Source organism: Somniosus microcephalus, chromosome 9 (genome assembly GCF_052327205.1).
Source record: "Somniosus microcephalus isolate GS21.2 chromosome 9, FLI_Smic_1.0, whole genome shotgun sequence".
Taxonomy (NCBI): Eukaryota; Metazoa; Chordata; class Chondrichthyes; order Squaliformes; family Somniosidae; genus Somniosus; species Somniosus microcephalus.
This window is the reverse complement of record NC_140995.1, coordinates 72,362,457-72,381,589: the sequence shown is the minus strand read 5'-3', so window position 1 is coordinate 72,381,589 and position 19,133 is coordinate 72,362,457. Positions and strand designations below refer to the sequence as shown.

Below are 19,133 nucleotides of genomic sequence, written 5' to 3'. Positions count from 1 at the left end.
CTGTTAGAATTTTATAAGTTTCAAAGAGATCCCCTCTCATTCTTCTAAACTCTAGCGAATATAAGCCTAATCGACTCAATCTCTCTTCATACGTCATTCCTGCCATCCCAGGTATCAGTCTGGTGAATCTTCGCTGCACTCCCTCCATGGCAAGAACATCCTTCCTCAGATAAGGCGACCAAAACTGCACACAATACTCAAGGTGTGGTCTCACCAAGGCCCTGTACAACAGCAGCAAGACATCCTTGCTCCTGTACTCAAATCCTCTCGCTATGAAGGCCAACATGCAATTTGCCTTCTTAACCACCTGCTGCACCTGCATGCTTACTTTCGGCGACTGGTGCACAAGGACACCCAGGTCTCGTTGCACAGGGATGATGGGTGAGCGGGACTTGATGCGAGTTAGGACACGGGCAGCCAAGTTTTGGATGACCTCAAGTTTATGTAGGGTGGAATGTCGGAGGCCAGCCAGAAGTGCATTGGAATAGTCAAGTCTAGAGGCAACAAAGGCATGGATGAGGGTTTCAGCAGCAGATGAGCTGAGGCAAGGGCGGAGACAGACGATGTTACGGAGGTGGAAGTAGGCGGTCTTTGATATGCTGCGGATATGTGGTCGGAAGCTCATTTCAGGGTCAAATGTGACACCAAGGTTGCGAACAGTGTGGTTCAGCCTCAGACAGATGTTAGGGAGAGGGATGGAGTCAGTGGCTAGGGAACGGAGTTTGTGGCAGGGACCGAAAACAATGGCTTTGTTCTTCCCAATATTTAATTGGAGAAAACTTTTGCTCATCCAGAACTGTATGTCGGACAAGCAGTCTGACAATTTAGACACCGTGGAGGGGTCGAGAGAAGAGGTAGAGCTGGGTGTCGTCAGCGTACATGTGGAAACTGACGTCATGTTTTCGGATGATGTCACCAAGGGGCAACATGTAGATGAGAAATAGGAGGGGGCCAAGGATAGATCCTTGGGGGACACCAGAAGTAACGATGCGGGAGCAGGAAGAGAAGCCACTGCAGGTGATTCTCTGGTTACGATTAGATAGGTAAGAATGGAACCAGACGAGTGCAGTCCCACCCAGCTGGACGATGGTGGAGAGGCGTTGGAGAAGGATGGCGTTGTCAGCCGTGTCAAAGGCTGCAGACAAGTCAAGAAAGACGAGGAGGGATAGTTTACCTTTGTCACAGTCACAAAGGATGTCATTTGTGACTTTGATGAGAGCCGTTTCGGTACTGTGGCAAGGGCGGAAACCTGATTGGAGGGATTCAAACATGGAATTGCGGGAAAGATGGGCACGGATTTAGGAGGCAACAACACATTCAAGGACTTTGGAGGGGAATGGCAGGTTGGAGATGGGGCGGTAGTTTGCAAGGACGGAGGGATCAAGGTTTTTTTTTTGAAGGAGGTGATGACGGCAGATTTGAGGGAGAGGGGGACAGTACCTGAGGAGAGAGAACCATTAACAATATCAGCTAACATGGGAGCCAGAAAAGGAAGTTGGGTGGTCAGCAGTTTGGTGGGAATAGGGCCGAGGGAGCAGGAAGTGGGTCTCATAGGCAAGATCATGAGGGGAGATCGGAGAGAAACTGGAGAAAGATGAGTTCAGGGCTAGGGCAGTTAGAGGAAGTTTGGCCAGGTGGGCTAGGGGAATAAAGGGAAGTGGCAGAGGCAGCTGAACAGATGGTCTCAATCTTAGACACAAAGAAGTCCATGAGCTCCTCACACTTGTTATCGGAGGTGAGGGTGGAGAAGACAGGGGAGAGGGGTTTAAGAAGACCGTTAGCAGTAGAGAATAGGAGCCAGGGTTTATCATTGCATTCCAGAATGATTCTGGAATAGTGAGCAATTTTGGCAGACGAGAGCCGGGCCCAATAGTGCGTTATGTGGTCCAGCCAGATCTGGCGGTGAATGGTTAAACCAGTTGTCCGCCATATCCGTTCGAGTCTGCGTCCCTTGGACTTAAGGGAGCAAAGATGAGGGCCGTACCAGGGGGAATGGCCTGGGTGAGAAAGGGTAATTGTTTTAGTGGGGACTAGGGCATCAAAGATAGTGGTGAGGGTGTGGCTGAGCAGATCGGTAGCTGCAGAAATGTCATGGTGAATGGAGGCTGGACAGTTGGGATTTCATAAATGCAGTTGTAAGAGAGTTGGGAGAGAGTTTTTTCCAGGGGTGGACACAGAAGGAAGTGGGGTTGGGGGAGGTGTGTGGAAGGGGGATGTGGGTGGAGAACGATACGAGGAAATGGTAGGTACTTGGGACTATGATATTATAGCTATGACAGAGACGTGGCTGAAAGAGGGGCAGGTATGGCAGCTCAACATTCCTGGTTACAGGATTTTCAGACGGGATAGAGAGGGAGTTAAAAAGGGAGGGGGGTCGCGGTATTGATTAAAGAAACTATTACAGCTGTGAGGAGGGATGATATGTTGGCGGATTCATCAAACGAGGCCATATGGGTCGAATTGAAAAACAAAAAAGAGGCGATCACACTGCTGGGAGTGTACTACAGACCCCCAAACAGTGAGAGGGAGATAGAAGAACAAATATGTAGACAAATTTCTGAGAAGTGCATAAACTATAGGGGCAGTAACAGTAGAGGATTTCAACTAACCCAATATTAACTGAGACAAAATTAGTGTGAAGGGTATAGAGGATGCAGAATTCCTAAAATGCATCCAGAAGAACTTTTTTAGCCAGTATGTAGCAAGCCCAACAAGGGTTCTGGACTTATTTTAGGGAATGAAGCTGGGCAGGTAGAAGGCGTATCAGTGGGGGAGCATTTTGGTGCTAGTGACCATAATTCTGTTAGATTTAAAGTAGTTATGGAAAAGGACAAGGATAGACCAGGAATAGAAATTCTAAATTGGAGAAAAGCAAATTTTGCTAAGCTCAGAGCGGATTTAGCCATAGTGGACTGGAAACGGGGATCGGGTGGGATATGTGTCGGTGCAGGCTCGATGGGCCGAAATGGCCTCTATCTGCACTGTGGGGTTTCTGTGATTCTGTGAAACAGCTACATGAAGGTAAATCAGTGTCAGAGCAGTGGGAGGCATTCAAGGAGGAGATCCGGAGGATTCAGACCAAACATGTTCCCATTAAAGAAACAAGGTGGGTCTAACAAATCTAGAGCCCCCTGGAAGTCTAGAGACATACAGGGTAGGATAAAGAAAAGAGGGAGGCGTCTGACAGATACCGAGGGCTAAATACTCCAGAATCTTTAGAGGAGTACAGAAAGCAAAGAGAGAGCATGAAAAATTCTTGGCAAGTAAAATCAAGGAAAACCCAAAGATGTTTTATAAATATAATAAAGAGTAAGAGGATAACTAAAGAAAGGGTAGGGCCTATTAGAGATCATGAGGGTAATGTGTGTGTGGAGGCGGGAGATGTCAGTAAGGTTCTTAATGAATACTTTGTGTTTGTTTTCACAAAGGAGAGGGGCGAAGCAGACATTGCTATCAGAGGGGAGGAGTGTGAAATATTAAATGAAATAAACATAGTGGGAGAGGAAGTATTAAGGGGTTTAGCAGCTTTAAAAGTGGATAAATCCCCAGGCCCGGATGAAATGTATCCCAGGCTGTTAAGCGAAGCAAAAGAGGAAATTGCATCATTTTTCAATCCTCTCTGGCTTCAGGTGTAGTGCCGGAGGACTGCTAATGTGGTGCCCTTGTTTAAAAAAGGGAGAAAAGGGTAGACCGAGTAATTACAGGCCAGTCAGCCGAACCTCGGTAGTGGGAAAATGATTGGAAAGAATTCTGAAGGACAGGATAAATCTTCATTTGTTAAGGGAAGGTCATGTCTAACAAACTTGATTGAATTTTTTGAGGAGGTAACGAGGAGGGTAGATGAGGGTAGTGCATTTGATGTAGTGTATATGGACTTTAGCAAGGCTTTTGATAAGGTTCCACATGGCAGACTAGTCACGAAGTTAAAAGCCCATGGGATCCAGGGCAAAGTGTCAAATTGGATTCAAAACTGGCTCGGAGGCAGGAAGCAGAGGGTAATGGTTGATGGGTGATTTTGTGACTGGAAGGCTGTTTCCAGTGGGGTTCCGCAGGGCTCAGTACTCAATACCTTTCTTTTTGTGGTATATATCAACGATCTAGAATTGAATATAGGGAGTATGATTAAGAAGTTTGCAGATGATACTAAAATCGGCTGTGTGGTTGATATTGAAGAAGGAAGCTGTGGACTGCAGGAAGATATCAATAAATTGGTCAGGTGGGCAGAACAGTGGCAAATGGAATTCAATCCGGAGAAGTGTGAGGCAATGCATTTGGGGAGGGCTAACAAGGAAAGGGAATACACATTAAATGGTAGGACACTGAGTAGTGTAGAGGAACAAAGGGACCTTGGATTGCATGTCCACAGATCCCTGAAGGTAGCAGGCCAAGTAGATAAGGTGGTTAAGAAAGCATATGGAATGCTTGTCTTTATTAGCCATGGCATAGAATACAAGAGCAGGGGGGGTTATGCTTCAACTGTATAAAACACTAGTTAGGCCTCAGCTAGAGTACTGCGTGCAGTTCTGGTCACCACATTACAGGAAAGATGTGATTGCACTAGAGAGGGTACAGAGGAGATTTACAAGTATGTTGCCGGGAGTAGAGAATCTTAGCTATGAGGAAAGACTGGATAGGCTGGGTCTGTTTTCCTTGGATCAGAGGAGGCTGAGGGGAGATATTATTGAGGTGTATAAAATTATGAGGGGCATAAATAAAGTAGATAGAAAGGACCTATTTCCCTTAGCAGAGGGGTCAAAAACCAGGGGCACAGATTTAAAGTAATTGGTGGAAGGTTTAGAGGGGATTTGAGGGGAAATTTCTTCACCCAGAGGGTTGTGGGGGTCTGGAAGGGTGGTAGCGGCAGGAACCCTAACCACATTTAAAAAGTACTTGGATGTGCACTTGGGAAGCTCTAACCTGCAGGGCTATGGACCAAGAGCTGGGAAGTGGGATTAGGCTGGATAGCTCTTTGTTGGCCGGCGCGGACACGATGGGCCGAAATGGCCTCCTTCCGTGCTGTAACTTTCTATGATTCTATGGTCAGAGGTGACCTTATACAGCATGGAGATGCTTCAAACCATGAATATAATATCTCACAAAGAGCCCTCAAACTTTTTACAGCATCTTACCTGAAATGAGAGAGAAATTCTCAAACCCAGTGTGCTCCAGTCTTGGCTTAATTATCTCTAAAAGCTCGGGAAGCTGCAAAGAAGGAGGTTTGAGGATTAGCATCTTTTTTGATAGTTTCCTCCCCTTTTTTCCCCCCTGAAGGTACTGACTCTTGCTGGGACAGTCCCCACAGCCCACCGAAGCCCAACAATACACCGTCCCAGTGACCATTCCTCATGTATCGGTCTAGAGAGTAGAGGTTGGAATCTCATTCGACCATGAAGGGCATCACAAGCAAGTGCACATTCAGCAATGCAATCAGGCATGGGAAGCACAGCTCATTTCTTCCCCGTCCTTGGCCAATGGACAAGATGGCAAGGAGTGGCATTTTTACTCTCTAGGCCACTGGAGTAGCTTTAATTGTACATCACTGATATATATGAATAAAAATATGGGATACAGTCCCACAGCCCTCTGAGGACCAACAGTATCAAATAGAAGGCACTGTGTTGGGAGTCAAGTGCTCAGACCTGACTGCCTTGGTATGGTGAATTTACCAAGTTCAGGCAGTGTGTTAGACCCAACGCTATGAGGGCACCTTGGGGAACTGGGAAAACTGAGATTAATCAGGATCCATCTCTTCCTACTAGTGATGAGTGGGTGATAACAGACTAGAGCATTCTCATCCCTTAGCTGTAACAAGAAATACACACCTATCAATTCTTATACTGAAAAGCCAATGTTTTTAGATTTGTACCCGATATTAAAACACACACTCCTCTATTAATCTAACCTTAAAAAAAAATCAACTCTAACCTGTTCCTGGACCTTGTCTAGATCAGCAACAACATACACAAGTTGGTTAACAGATAGAGGCTGTACAGCTTTCACATCTGCAGTCAGCCCGTTTCCCTGTTCCTCGTTACGTCCATTTGGAGAGGACACCGTGTTGTTGTTGTTGGCAGGCAAAGATTTTATCCCATGACGAGTAAGGTCCTTGCTTGGTGACGCAATTTTCAACTATGGAAAGGAAACAGATAAGTGATCAAAGACAGATTGAGCCACTGTTTCTGTTCCAACACTATGCACAATTCAGTGCTATATTTTCATAGAATCTTACAGCACAGGAGGAGCCCATTCGGCCCATCGTGCTCTTTGAAGGAGCTCTCCAATTAGTCCCACTCCCCTTGCTCTTTCCCTATAGCCCTGCAACATTTTATTTTTTCAAGTTTACATCCAATTCCCTTTTGAAAGTCACTACTGAATCTGCTTCCATCACCCTTTCAGGCAGCACATTCTAGATCACAACAACTCGCTGTGTAAAATAAAAAATCTCATCTCCCCTCTGGTTCTTTTGCAAATTACCATAAATCTATGTCCTCTGGTTACTGACCCTCCTGCCAGCGCAAACAGTTTCTCCCTATTTATTGTATCAAAATCCCTCATCATTTTGAGCACCTCTATTAAATCTCCCCTTTAACCTTCTCTGCTCAAAGGAGAACAATCTCAGCTTCTCCAATCTTTACACCTAATTTAATGGATTACAATTTCCTTTTAGACCAACAATGGGAAACAATTTCCCTCTACACACCTTTCAGTTTTAGTGGTTTAAGAACTAGCGAATTTCACCAATTGAGTTACTCTTTGAAGCTTCAAGTTCCCTCCTGCTGAATGAGTTCACCAGGGAGGTGAAAAGGCCAAAATGGGTCAGGAAATTAAAGGGCACAAATTATTTTTAAAAAGCGACTAAAACACGTGCACAAATGTTAAGTGTGCTGCACTTTGCAGGAATGAAATTCAAATTTTGGTTAAAGAGGAGCTGGCCACCATGGTGCTGCTCACAGATAACCTCGGGGCCTGGAACATAGCCGTGATGTTTAAGCTGTTTAACCCAGCCTGTCCCTTTAAGGCTGCTGCTCAGGTACCCTTGTGGGGGGAAGTGGACTAAATAGCCACATCCTGGGGTCCAATGGAGGCTAACTGCTGTTGCGTAGGGATGCTTCTTTGGATTAGCAGCTACTTGTAAATCCTCAACTATGGACTTGGGAAATGGCCAGGTTAACAAAGGTTAGAAAAAACCAGCAGGATATAATTCACTTAAAAAAAAGTAATTCAGTTGTGTTGTTCTAGGTCTATGATATTTGAGTCATTCGGGTGCAAACTGTATAAACTGTGCAAGAGTGACAAATGAACTATAATGATGCACAATGCAGTAGGACGGATTCACACTCCACACAGGACTTTCAGATGTTGATATATTTGGGGAAAAGACGGGTTAGGGGATCTTGCTCCGTTGGGGAGGGAGAGACTGAAAACTTGCTCTGTGGGGAAAGGAGGGTGCGGTGAGGGCCAACATGCATTTAAGAAGAAGCTCGATAAGTACATGAGGGAGAAACGAATAGACGTATATGTTGATAGGGTGAGATGAAGAGGGGAGGGAGGAGGCTCAGCATGGAGCAGTTGGGCCGATTGGCCTTTTTCTGTGCTGTACATTGTCTCTATGAACATCTTGCTCAGTTAGTTGAAAAGATTATTAGAGCCATTATCAGGCTCCATATTGGGATTGAGGACGGAAAACCTGAGCAATATGGTGCTGAGCGGAGATCATTCTTAGTGTGGGGGGAAGTGTTAATCAGCTTAAGACATGCTCTGGAGCGAAGGGGAGTCGAGAGCCAACAATTTGCTCATTGGGAGGCGATTATAGTTCATGGTGGGAGTGAAGGCCAAGGTCCTATTCTTTGAGGGCATAGAGAGGGTGTGTGGTGGTGGGGAGTTGGATGGGGTACAATGTGTGTGTGAAAGGGTGGGGAATTGGATGGGATACATTCTGCGTGTGAAAGGGTGGGGATTTGGCTGGTGTACAGTGTATGAGAGAGTGTGGGAAGTTGGATGGTGTAAGTGTGTGTGTGAAAGAGTAGGGAGTTGGATGGGGTACAGTATGTCTTGAGAGGGTGGGGAGTTGGATAGGGTACAGTGTGTGAAAGGGTGGGGATTTTCATGGGGTACAGTGTGAGAGAGGGTGGGGAGTTGGATGGGTACAGTGTGTGAAAGGGTGGGGATTTTCATGGGGTACAGTGAGAGAGAGGGTGGGGAGTTGGATGGGGTACAGTGTGCAAGAGGGTAGGGAGTTGGATGGTGTACAGTGTGTGGTTGGATGGGGTAGAGAGTGTGTGTGAAAGGGTAGGGGGATAGATGTGGTACAGCATGTGAGTGAGCGGGTGGGGAGTTGGATGTTGTACAGTGTGTGTGAAAGGGTGGGGGGTGGGATGGGGATCAGTGTTTGTGAAGGTGGGGAGTTGGATGCGGTAAAGTGAGAGAGAGGGGGTGAGGAGTTGCATGCGGTACAGTGTCTCTGTGAAAGGGTGCGGAGTTGGATGGGGTAGAGTTTTATGAGGGTGGAGAGTTTTTGCGGGGTACAGTGTGTAAGGGTGGAGAGTTGGATGGGGATCAGTGAGAGAGGGTGGGGTGTTGGATGGGGTACAGTGTGTGAAAGGGTGGGGAATTGAATGGGGTACAGTGTGCGAGAGAGGGTGAGGAGTTTTTTTTTTTAATTCATTGATGGGATGTGGGCGTCGCTGGCTAGGCCTGCATTTAGTGCCCATCCCTAATTGCCCTTGAGAAGATGGTGGTGAGCCGCCTTCTTGAACCACTGCAGTCCATATGGTGTAGGTACACCCACAATGCTGTTAGGAAGGGAGTTCCAGGATTTTGGCCCAGCGACAGTGAAGGAACGGCGATACAGGTCCAAGTCAGGATGGTGTGTGGCTTGGAGGGGAACTTGTAGGTGGTGATGTTCCCATGCGTCTGCTGCCCTTGTCCTTCTAAGTGGTAGAGGTCGCGGGTTTGGAAGGTGCTGTTGAAGGAGCTTTGGCGAGTTGCTGCAGTGCATCTTGTAGATGGTACACACTGCAGCCACAGTGCGCCGGTGGTGGAGGGAGTGAATGTTGGAGGTGGTGGATGGGGTGCCAATCAAGCAGGCTGCTTTATCCTGAATGGTATCGAGCTTCTTCAGTGTTGTTGGAGCTGCACTCATCCAGGCAAGTGGAGAGTATTCCATCACACTCCTGACTTGTGCCTTGTAGATGGTGGAAAGGCTTTGGGGAGTCAGGAGGTGAGACACTCGCCGCAGAATTCCCAGCCTCTGGCCTGCTCTTGTAGCCACAGTATTTATATGGCTGGTCCAGTTCAGTTTCTGATCAATGGTAACCCCCAGGATGTTGATAGTGGGGGATTCAGCCATGGTAATGCCATTGAATGTCAAGGGGAGATGGTTAGAGTCTCGCTTGTTGGAGATGGTCATTGCCTGGCACTTGTGTGGTGCGAATGTTACTTGCCACTTGTCAGCCCAAGTCTGAATGTTGTCCAGGTCTTGCTGCATATGGACACGGACTGCGTCAGTATCTGACGAGTCTCGAATGGTGCTGAACAGTGTGCAATCATCAGCGAACATCCCCACTTCTGACCTTATGATGGAGGGAAGGTCATTGATGAAACAGCTGAAGATGGTTGAGCCTAGGACACTGCCCTGAGGAACTCCTGCAGTGATGTCATGTGATTGAGATGAATAACCTCCAACAACCACAGCCAACTTCCTTTGTGTTAGGTATGATTCCAACCAATGGAGAGTTTTCCCCTTGATTCCCATTGACTTCAGTTTTGCTAGGGCTCCTTGATGCCACACTCGATCAAATGCTGCCTTGCTGTCAAGGGCAGTCACTCTCACCTCACCTCTTGAGTTCAGCTCTTTTGTCCATGTTTGGACCAAGGCTGTAATGAGGTCAGGAGCTGAGTGGCCCTGGCGGAAACCAAACTGGGCGTCAGTTAGCAGGTTATTGCTGAGTAAGTGCCGCTTGATAGCACTGTCGACAACACCTTCCATCACTTTGCTGATGATTGAGAGTAGTCTGATGGGACGGTAATTGACCGGGTCAGATTTGTCCTGCTTTTTGTAGACAGGACATACTTGGGCAATTTTCCACATTGCCGGGTAGATGCCAGTGTTGTAGCTGTACTGGAACAGCTTGGCTAGGGGCGCATCTAGTTCTGGAGCACAAGTCTTCAGTACTATTGCCGGAATGTTGTCAGGGCCCATAGCCTTTGCAGTATCCAGTGTCTTCAGCCGTTTCTTGACATCACGTGGAGTGAATTGAATGGGCTGAAGACTGGCATCTGTGATGCTGGGGACCTCGGGAGGAGGCCGAGATGGATCATCCACTCGGCACTTCTGGCTGAAGATAGTTGCAAATGCTTCAGTCTTGTCTTTTGCAGTCACGTGCTGGGCTCCACCATCATTGAGGATGGGGATATTTTTGGAGCCTCCTCCTCCTGTTAACTGTTTAATTGTCCACCACCACTCACGACTGGATGTGGCAGGACTGCAGAGCTTTGATTTGATCTGATGGTTGTGAGATCGCTTAGCTCTGTCTATCGCATGTTTCTTCCGTTGTTTGGCATGCAAGTAGTCCTGTGTTGTAGCCTCACCAGGTTGACACCTCATTTTTCGGTATGCCTGGTGCTGTTCCCGGCATGCTCTCCTGCACTCTTTGTTAAACCAGGGTTGATCTCCCGGCTTGATGGTAATGGTAGAGTGAGGGATATGCCGGGCCATGAGGTTACAGATTGTGGATGAATACAATTCTGCTGCTGCTGATGGCCCACAGCGCCTCATGGATGCCCAGTTTTGAGTTGCCAGATCTGTTCGAAATCTGTCCCATTTAGCACGGTGGTAGTGCCACACAACACGGTGGAGGGTATCCTCAACATGAAGACGGGACTTTGTCTCCACAAGGACTGTGCAGTGGTCACTTCCACCAATGCTGTCATGGACAGATGCATCTGCAACAGGTACAGTGTGTGAAAGGGTGGGGATTTTCATGAGTTAGTGTGTGAGAGAGGGTGGGGAGTTTGATGTGGTACAGTGTGTGTGAAAGGGTGGGGAGTTGGATGGGGTAAAGTGTGTGTATGGGGTACAGTGTGTGTGAGAGGGTGGGACGTTGCATGGGGTACAGTTTTATGAGAGGGTGGACAGTTTTTGTGGGGTAGTGTGTGTGAAAGGGTGGGGCATTGGATGGGGTACAGTTTGTGTGTGAAAGGGTGAGGAGTTGGATGGGCTACAGTGTGTGTGAAAGGGTGAGGAGCTAGACGGGGTGCAATGTGTGTGAAAGGGTGGGCAGTTGGATGGGGTACAGTGTGTGTCAAAGGGTGGAGAGTTAGACGGGGTACAGTATGCCTGAGACGGTGGGGAGTTGGATGGGGTAGTGTATGTGTGTGAAAGGGTGGGTAGTTAGATGGGGTACTGCTTGTGTGTGAAAGGGTGGGGATTTGGATGGGGTACAGTATGTCCGCCAGGGTGGGGATTTGGATGGGGTACAGTATGTCTGAGAGGATAGGGAGTTGGATGGGGTACGGTGTGTGAAAGGGTGGGGAGTTGGATGGGGTAAAGTGTGTGTATAAAAGGGTGGGCAGTTGGATGGTGTACATAATGGCCCAGAAATTCGAGTCGGAGGCTTCCCGCGGGTGCAAGCCCCCGACCTGCACTTACCTAGCGCGCCGGCTGTTGTGCTGTGGGCCCGCGTGGGATTCAGATCCTGGGCCTCCTCCAACTGCCGGCGCGCCGTGCTTGCGTATCCCAGGGGCGCAGTTAGTTCAAAGCGTCCCCTGGGATCACGTGGGCCATGGAGAGCCAATGGTAGCAGGGAATCTGTATTCATAGATTTGACAGGAAGAGCTGTCAAATCTATGAATACAATTCAGCCCCAAAACATAACTAAAACTTCAAATAAATTTTTTTTTAAAATCACATTTTTAAAATAACTCTAAATTACATAAAATAACAATTTAAATTTTTGAAAAAATTAATTACAGTTTCTAACAGGGCTAAAAATAAACTTACCTTTCTTTAAAGTATTTAAAAATAATAAACCTGTGGAAAAAATGGAGTACAGTGTGTATGAACGGGTGGGGAGTTGGATGGGGTACAGTGTGTGTGACAGGGTGGGGAGTTGGATGGGGTACAGTTTGTACGAGAGAGTGGGGAGTTGGACAGGGTACAGTGTGTGTAAAAAGGGTGGAGAGTTGGATGGGGTACAGCATGAGAGGGGGCTTGGGGAGTTCGATTGGGTACAGTGCGTGTGAGAGGGTGGAGAGTTGAATGGGGGGCAATGTCTGTGCGAAAGGGTGGGGAGTTTGATGGGATACAGTGTGTGTGAAAGGGTGAGGAGTTGGATGGGGTACAGTGTGTACGAGAGGGTGGGGAGTTGTACAGCAGGCACCTCAAAGCACTGGAGAGGTACCACCAACACTGCCTCCGCAAGATCCTGCAAATCCATTGGCAGTTTAGGTGCGCCAACATCTGTGTTCTCGCTCAGGCCAACATCCCCAGCATCGAAGCTTTAACCACACTCAATCCGTTCCGATGGACGGGCCACATCGTCTGCATGCTCGATACGAGACTCCAAATGCAAGCGCTCTACTCGGAGCTCTGACACGGCAAGAGAGCCCCAGTTGGGCAGAGGAAACGCTTCAAAGACACCCTCAAAGCCTCCTTGGAAAAATACAACACCTGGGAATCCCTGGCCATAGACCACACAAAGTAGAGGAGAAGCATCCGGGAAGGCGCCGAACACCTAGAGTCTCTTCGCCAGGAGCAAGCGGAAGCCAAGCGCACAGCGGAAGGAGCGCACGTCAACCCAAGCACTCCGCCCGCCCCTTCAACCATCATCTGCCCCACCCGTGACAGAGACTGTAGGTCCCGCATTGGACTCATCAGTCACCTGAACTCATTTTTAGTGTGGAAGCAAGTCATCCTCGGTTCCGAGGGGCTGCCTAAGAAGAGGAGTGAGATTATAGACTGTCCTTTCACCCAACGATGTGATGACATCAGTAAGTAGTGTGCAGCACCGGGTCAGATGTTTAGGCTCTTATCTGCATGCCACAGGAAATTCACCAACGTACATAATGTTTGACTCACCTATAACTCCGCTCCTGTCCTGTGCACAGCGCAGTGAAGGCAGGAGTTAAATAAAAATCATCCTCATTTGAGTGGTGTGCTCTTTTAGTAAATCATTCAATCTTTTTAAAAATTATTTTGTATTAATGAAGACTATTAGGAGCTCAAAGGGCAACTTGGCACTTTGTGTTGGTTTTGGCAAGATGCCAGAGGTGACTGACCCAAATACCCTAGACTGGGATTAGGCATTAATACGCCAGCAGTTTGCCCAGGGAGTTTTCGCGTGGCTCTGTAACTCAATATAATTTAAGTTTTTCAATTGGCTCTGTTACTGTAGAAAAGAAAGTTCTTCTCCCATTTTGGTTGTTCAAAGCCAGGAGCATCACAGAAGTTGTCATTGTTGCTTTGATACCAATTTTTCCTGACTCATCTGAACCTCGTAGTTCTTAAAATGAAGATAAACAAATAAAGACCAAGTGAGGTTTACTCTAAAGCAGGCGACATAACAGCAAGATTTAAAGGGGGCGTAGGGACAGGCCAGTGAGCCTAGCATCTGTCGAGAGTAAAGTGTCCAGAGGCAGATAATGGAACGCCTAGATAGGTATGGGATGGTGTCAATGTGCATTTAGGGGAGGGAGGGCTTGCCTAACAAATTTACTGGAATTCTGGAGGAAATGACAGACCAAGTTGACATTGCATGCAACATGTTTAGATTTCAGTAAGGCTTTTGACTCGGTGCCACACGGGTGATTCGTCATCAAGGCCAGAAGTCATGGATAGGAGGCAAGCTTGTGAGGTGGACTCAAAATTGGCTCAACCAGAAAAAGCAATGGGTGGTTGTGAATGGACCTGTGTTGACGTGGCAAGGAACCATATTGATCAGTGTTGGGGCCATTGCTGTTTACAGTGTATATAAATGAGCTGGACCTAGGGACAGAAACAAAGCTGTTTTAATTTGCAGGTGACACAAATTGAGGAGATTTGGATAGATTGGGAAGGTGGGCTGATGGGTGGCAAGTGGCACTTAATATTGAAAAATGCAAGATAATGAGACTAGGGAAGGGAAATAAACAAATGGGAAAATAAACTAAATGGCTCTAGGCTACAGGATATAACACAGGAGAGGGAATACTTGGTGAGTATCTCACTGAAACAACCCAGCCCAGTGTGCTGCAACAGTGCAGAAAGCAAACTGAATATGGGAATGTACAGTACAGGAAGTGATAATGACTCTATACAGTGACTACACTTCAAAATGTACTTCATTGACTGTAAAGCGCTTTGGGACATCCGGTGGTTGTGAAAGGCATTATTTAAATGCAAGTCTTTCTTTCTTACAAAGTGCTGGTATGGCCACACCTGGAATACTGCGTACAATTCTGACCACTGTGCTACAACAGGATATCCAGGCATTGGGGACAGTGCAGAAAAGGGCAACAAATCTGAGACCAAATGCAAGGCATCTGAGCGATGAGGAGAGGTTGGAGAGCCTGGGATTGTTGACTCTGGAGAAGTGAAGGCTCAGGGCAGAGATCAATCCATCGTTCAGGGCAGAGATTAATTGTCATTCCAAGATTCTGAGGGAAACAGATAAATCGAACCCTTATATGTTTATGATGATTGCCACAACTCTAGAACCGGGCTTCATGAGCTAAAGCTTAGAGGAGGGAAGTTTAAATCGAGTTGCTTTATGCAGATGGTGGTGAATGCGTGGAATGAACTGCCCAGTGTGGAAAGAGCTCTGGGATATTCGACAGATATTTGAGTGTAAGCCACTACGAGTTATTAGTATTTGGGACCAGCTGGGCAGAATGTTGAACCTTCTCTGGTTCTGTACTCTCCTCGATTCCTACGTACTTCGACAGAGCCTTCCCATCCCATCCTTCAAATCAAGTTATCCCTCATAGATGTCTGAACAGCCCATAAAGGGGGAAGCGCAGGAAATCCTTACGACACTGTGCATGACGTTCCACAGTATAGAGTTTCACTTTGGGCTCCCTGGTTCAACTCCTTTCGCCTGAGACCAGAGATGGTGAAAGAATCCTGCAGAATGCATTACCGGGGGACTAACTCGGTGATTAAATCACCTATGAAAGGACCAGACTTGATGGGATAAGGCAGCAACTCACCATGTCTTCTTCGACAGCACCTCTCAAATCTGCAACCTCTACCACCTAGAAGGACAAGGGCAGCAGGCGCATAGGAACACCATCACTTCCAAGTTCCCCTCCAAGTAACGCACGGTCCCGACTTGGAAATATATTGCCGTTCCTTCATCATCGCTGGCTCAAAATCCTGGAACTCCCTACCTAACAGCACTGTGGGTGTACCTTCACCACACGGACTGCAGCGGTTCAAGAAGGTGGCCCACCACCACCTTCTCGAGGGCAACTAGGGATGGGCAATAAATGCCAGCCCTGCTCGTGATGCACATATCCCCAGAATAAATAATTTAAAATTATTCTCATGGCTTCTCATTCTAGGCTTACTCCAGCCTAGAAGAAATCTTCTGATAGCCCCAGAGACTGCACTTCTAAAATCTTGCATAGCTGTATTATCATTCCACTTGGCTTAACTACACAACCAAAACCTAATTTGTCTAGTTTACTAATAGTTTCTGGTAGAATTACATAGAAATACAGCACAGAAACAGGTCATTCAGCCCAACTGTTGGCATTTGTGCTCCACTCGAGCCTCCTCCGACCCCTCTTCATGTAGTGTGCTGACACTAAATCTGATGTAACATTCAACTCTAGGACCTCTCTCTTGCTTGTACTTCTCATTCCCCTCTAGTTGCCCCTCGTCTATCTACCTATGCCTGAGATATCAATATCCTGCACAATTAAGAATGCTAGGGATGAGAAAAGGCCGTTTGGCCAATCAAGCCTGCTCCATCCCCAGTCCATGCATGACCTACTCATTCATGGACTCCCTCTCCCTGCTGTTGGACATCCTGGAGAGATGTGTGTTGGACATCTTGGCGAGTTAAGGGTTAACAGTCAAACTTCTGTGTGTCTTGAAGCAACAGGCTTTCCAATATAAACATGACGACTTTGAAGTGTCGAGCAGAAAGCACAGATTGTCTTCTGGTATGTAAATTGCATTTTTAAGGAAATTAAGTGCAGGTAATAAAATGTAACTTTAGTTTTAGGGTAATAAAACGGGTAACGAATCCATTAGTTGGTAAAGCTTTTTCTTAAAAGGATTTAGGGGCTGTTACATCAGGAAGTGTTGTTTAGGGGAAATAGTTCTGAAGTAAACACTTGCAAACTGTTTACATGAAAAGTTTGTTTTCAAAGGGTTTGGGAATAGTACATCATACAGTCTTATCTATGACATTTTCCTTTAATGTAGTCAAAATATGGTGTATAAAGGATCATGGTTTTCAACAGTTTGTCAGAGGGCTCGAAAGATACAGAAACCAAAAGATCACTCTCTGTATACAGTTAAAGATCGATCACCTTTACTGTGCATGAATAAAGTCTATTCTGTGAAGCCTCGTGCTTACTCGAAACGTGTTGTGAACCAGAGGAGAAGGGAGGTTGACTGCTAACACCCGCCACTTACAAAGACTCTATACTCTCTTCCTAATTCCAATATAAATTAACCAGATATATTCCTATCTCTATAACCATCAATCCCCTCACTCAACAGTTATTGATTCAGGCTCTTTTGAAAAGTATTGAAAGACCCAAAATTAGCTCCTTTTTCCTGGCAGTCTCCTCACCATTTCCCCTTTCCTGGTGGGGTGGGGAAATAAATTCTTCTAATCTGCAGTCTTGCTCAAATATTCTGACTGTGCTCTGGGCTCACTGTCCAAGCTAAACCACAGCACACATCTCACCCATATTCTACTTACTCATTTTGACCAGTTGTCTTTATTAGCTGCATCTAACTCTTAGCTCTCACTCCTTAAGTTCCTTGAATGATCAGGGAAACATTTGATTATATCCATCAAAAGCATCTAGCTTAAAGTTGAACTGCTGAGGGGAAACGACAGCCCCGGGTGATGGGGAGGATCGACCCTGTGAAGATCACAGGAAGGGATGTCATGCTATACGATATGGGACATCTTCTTTAGTGGAACTTTTTGGATTAATGCCCATATGTGGAGCAAATAGAGATTTACAGAGGTGCACAGTTACAGTTCAAATCTCCCACACAAGATCCAGGGCCAAGAACTAGCACCATCTGCTGGTGTAACAGCAATGAGATGTTTGCCCTATTTGTTTCCTTGTTAAAATTTACTCTTTCCTCCCCCTGCCTTAGCACAGAAGGTGGACACACGACTTGCTTCTGCACTGCTGGCAATCCCATCCTGCCCAATGTTCCCCTACTGCTGAATAGGGAAATGTCCTCTCCTTCCTGTCATTGAAGAAAGATGAGAGTGCCCATTGCCTCTTCTCAGTGTGGCGTTCATCCTGAAGCTGGAATCCACCAGGGCAACCTCGATATCGAACAACTGAAACGAATGCCTCTGTATCTTCCGATCAATACCTTTTTAGATACCCCAAGCCACCATGCTGCACTTGTGGGTATCCTGCCACCACCATAATCCCCCTGTTTAAGATGACAGGTCCCCGGGTGAGTCCAATAACACGTCATCTGTGGAAAAAGGTCACCAAATGCTTTCAGAAACACCTGGAAAGGACATCCCAAGGCCATCCTTTGTAATGACTTTCAGCACATTGTTGATGAAGACAGGAAACAAGATGGGTGACAGTGAACAACCTGTGCCTCCTTAGTCAAGAGAGATCAAGTTCAGTGAGTTTTCCATCTATCCTCACATGGTTCTTGGAGCTAGAGTACACACCCCAGATAAAGGTTTTGTCGTGCACTCCCATAGCTTCCAGCTTCTTCATGAGGCAGGAGATTGAAAACTTTATGTAAGTCACAGAGGACAAAGTAAGTGGGGCTCCCGAGCCTTACAATGCTCTGCAATCTTGTACAAAGCCACGAGCTGCCCAACACATTCCGCACAAGAGTGAAAGCCAGCCTGTTCCTTTCTTGATTATTCAGCGGGCCTCTGGAGCATCCAGTATCTGTACTGAGACATCCTAAAGAACTAGCTTAATCCAAGCTTAATGCTGCTTGATTACACTTCTCCACTAGATTGGTTACCCCTGCCAAGAGTTTTAGTAGCTCGACTTCAGAATCACAGAATCACAACAGTGCAGATAGAGGCCATTTCGGCCCATCGAGCCTGCACCGACACATAACCCACCCGATCCCCGTAACCCCTACACATATCCCACCCTATCCCCGTAACCCCATGCATTTAATCCCCCTAACACTAAGGGTCAATTTATCATAGCCAATCAACCTAACCTGCACATCTTTGGACTGTGGGAGGAACCCGGAGTAAACCCACGCAAACACGGGGAGAATGTGCAAACTCCACACACAGTCGCCCGAGGCCGGATTCGAACCCGGGTCCCTGGCGCTGTGAGGCAACAGTGCTAACCACTATGCCACCGTGCCCCCCTAGACTTGTTACATCTAAAACCATGCTGACTGTTCCTCAGATTCATAGCCTTCTACAAACTGTTCCCATGGTTTTTTCCCCACTGGATGTTAGTTTAACCATTCTATAGTCACCAGGTTCAGTGCCTTAGTCTTTTTTTGAATATTGGAGCAGCATTTGTTATTCTCCTGTATTCCAGTATTTGTGAAGCTCTGAAAAATATTTACCAGAACACCCCTAACTTTCCCCTTTAATTCCTTGAAGGGTTAGGGTGTATCCCACCTGGCCCAGAAACTTTGTGAATATGCAACAAGACCTGGACAACGTTCAGGCTTGGGCTGTGTGGTAAACCACTGTTTGTATTCCACTGTGTACATGCCTGGACATGCCTCAGCTGACTCCTCCCACAAGTCCTAGTATAAAGGTGACTGCTCCCCAGCCCTTTGTATTTCTGGACCGGTCGACCACTCGAGGCAGACCTTCATTCTTTTGTTAATAAAAGCCTTTAGTTACTCTCTTAACTCTCAGTCTTTTATGAGTAATTGATAGCGCATCAATTTTATTAACAAAATTTTTATAATGGAGAAGATCCTCACACCAGCATGCCTGGAC

The 19,133-nt window shown here is 46.8% G+C and overlaps 1 protein-coding gene across 1 annotated transcript in view; it reads right to left on the bottom strand.

The window, feature by feature from the left end:
* The window catches only part of cog2 (component of oligomeric golgi complex 2), a 93,664-nt gene that overhangs the window by 9,700 nt on the left and 64,831 nt on the right, over positions 1-19,133 (bottom strand). Inside the window, 2 exon segments of the mRNA XM_085998184.1 lie at positions 5,130-5,202; positions 5,926-6,129. Coding sequence (XP_085854310.1) covers positions 5,130-5,202; positions 5,926-6,129 — 277 coding nt within the window.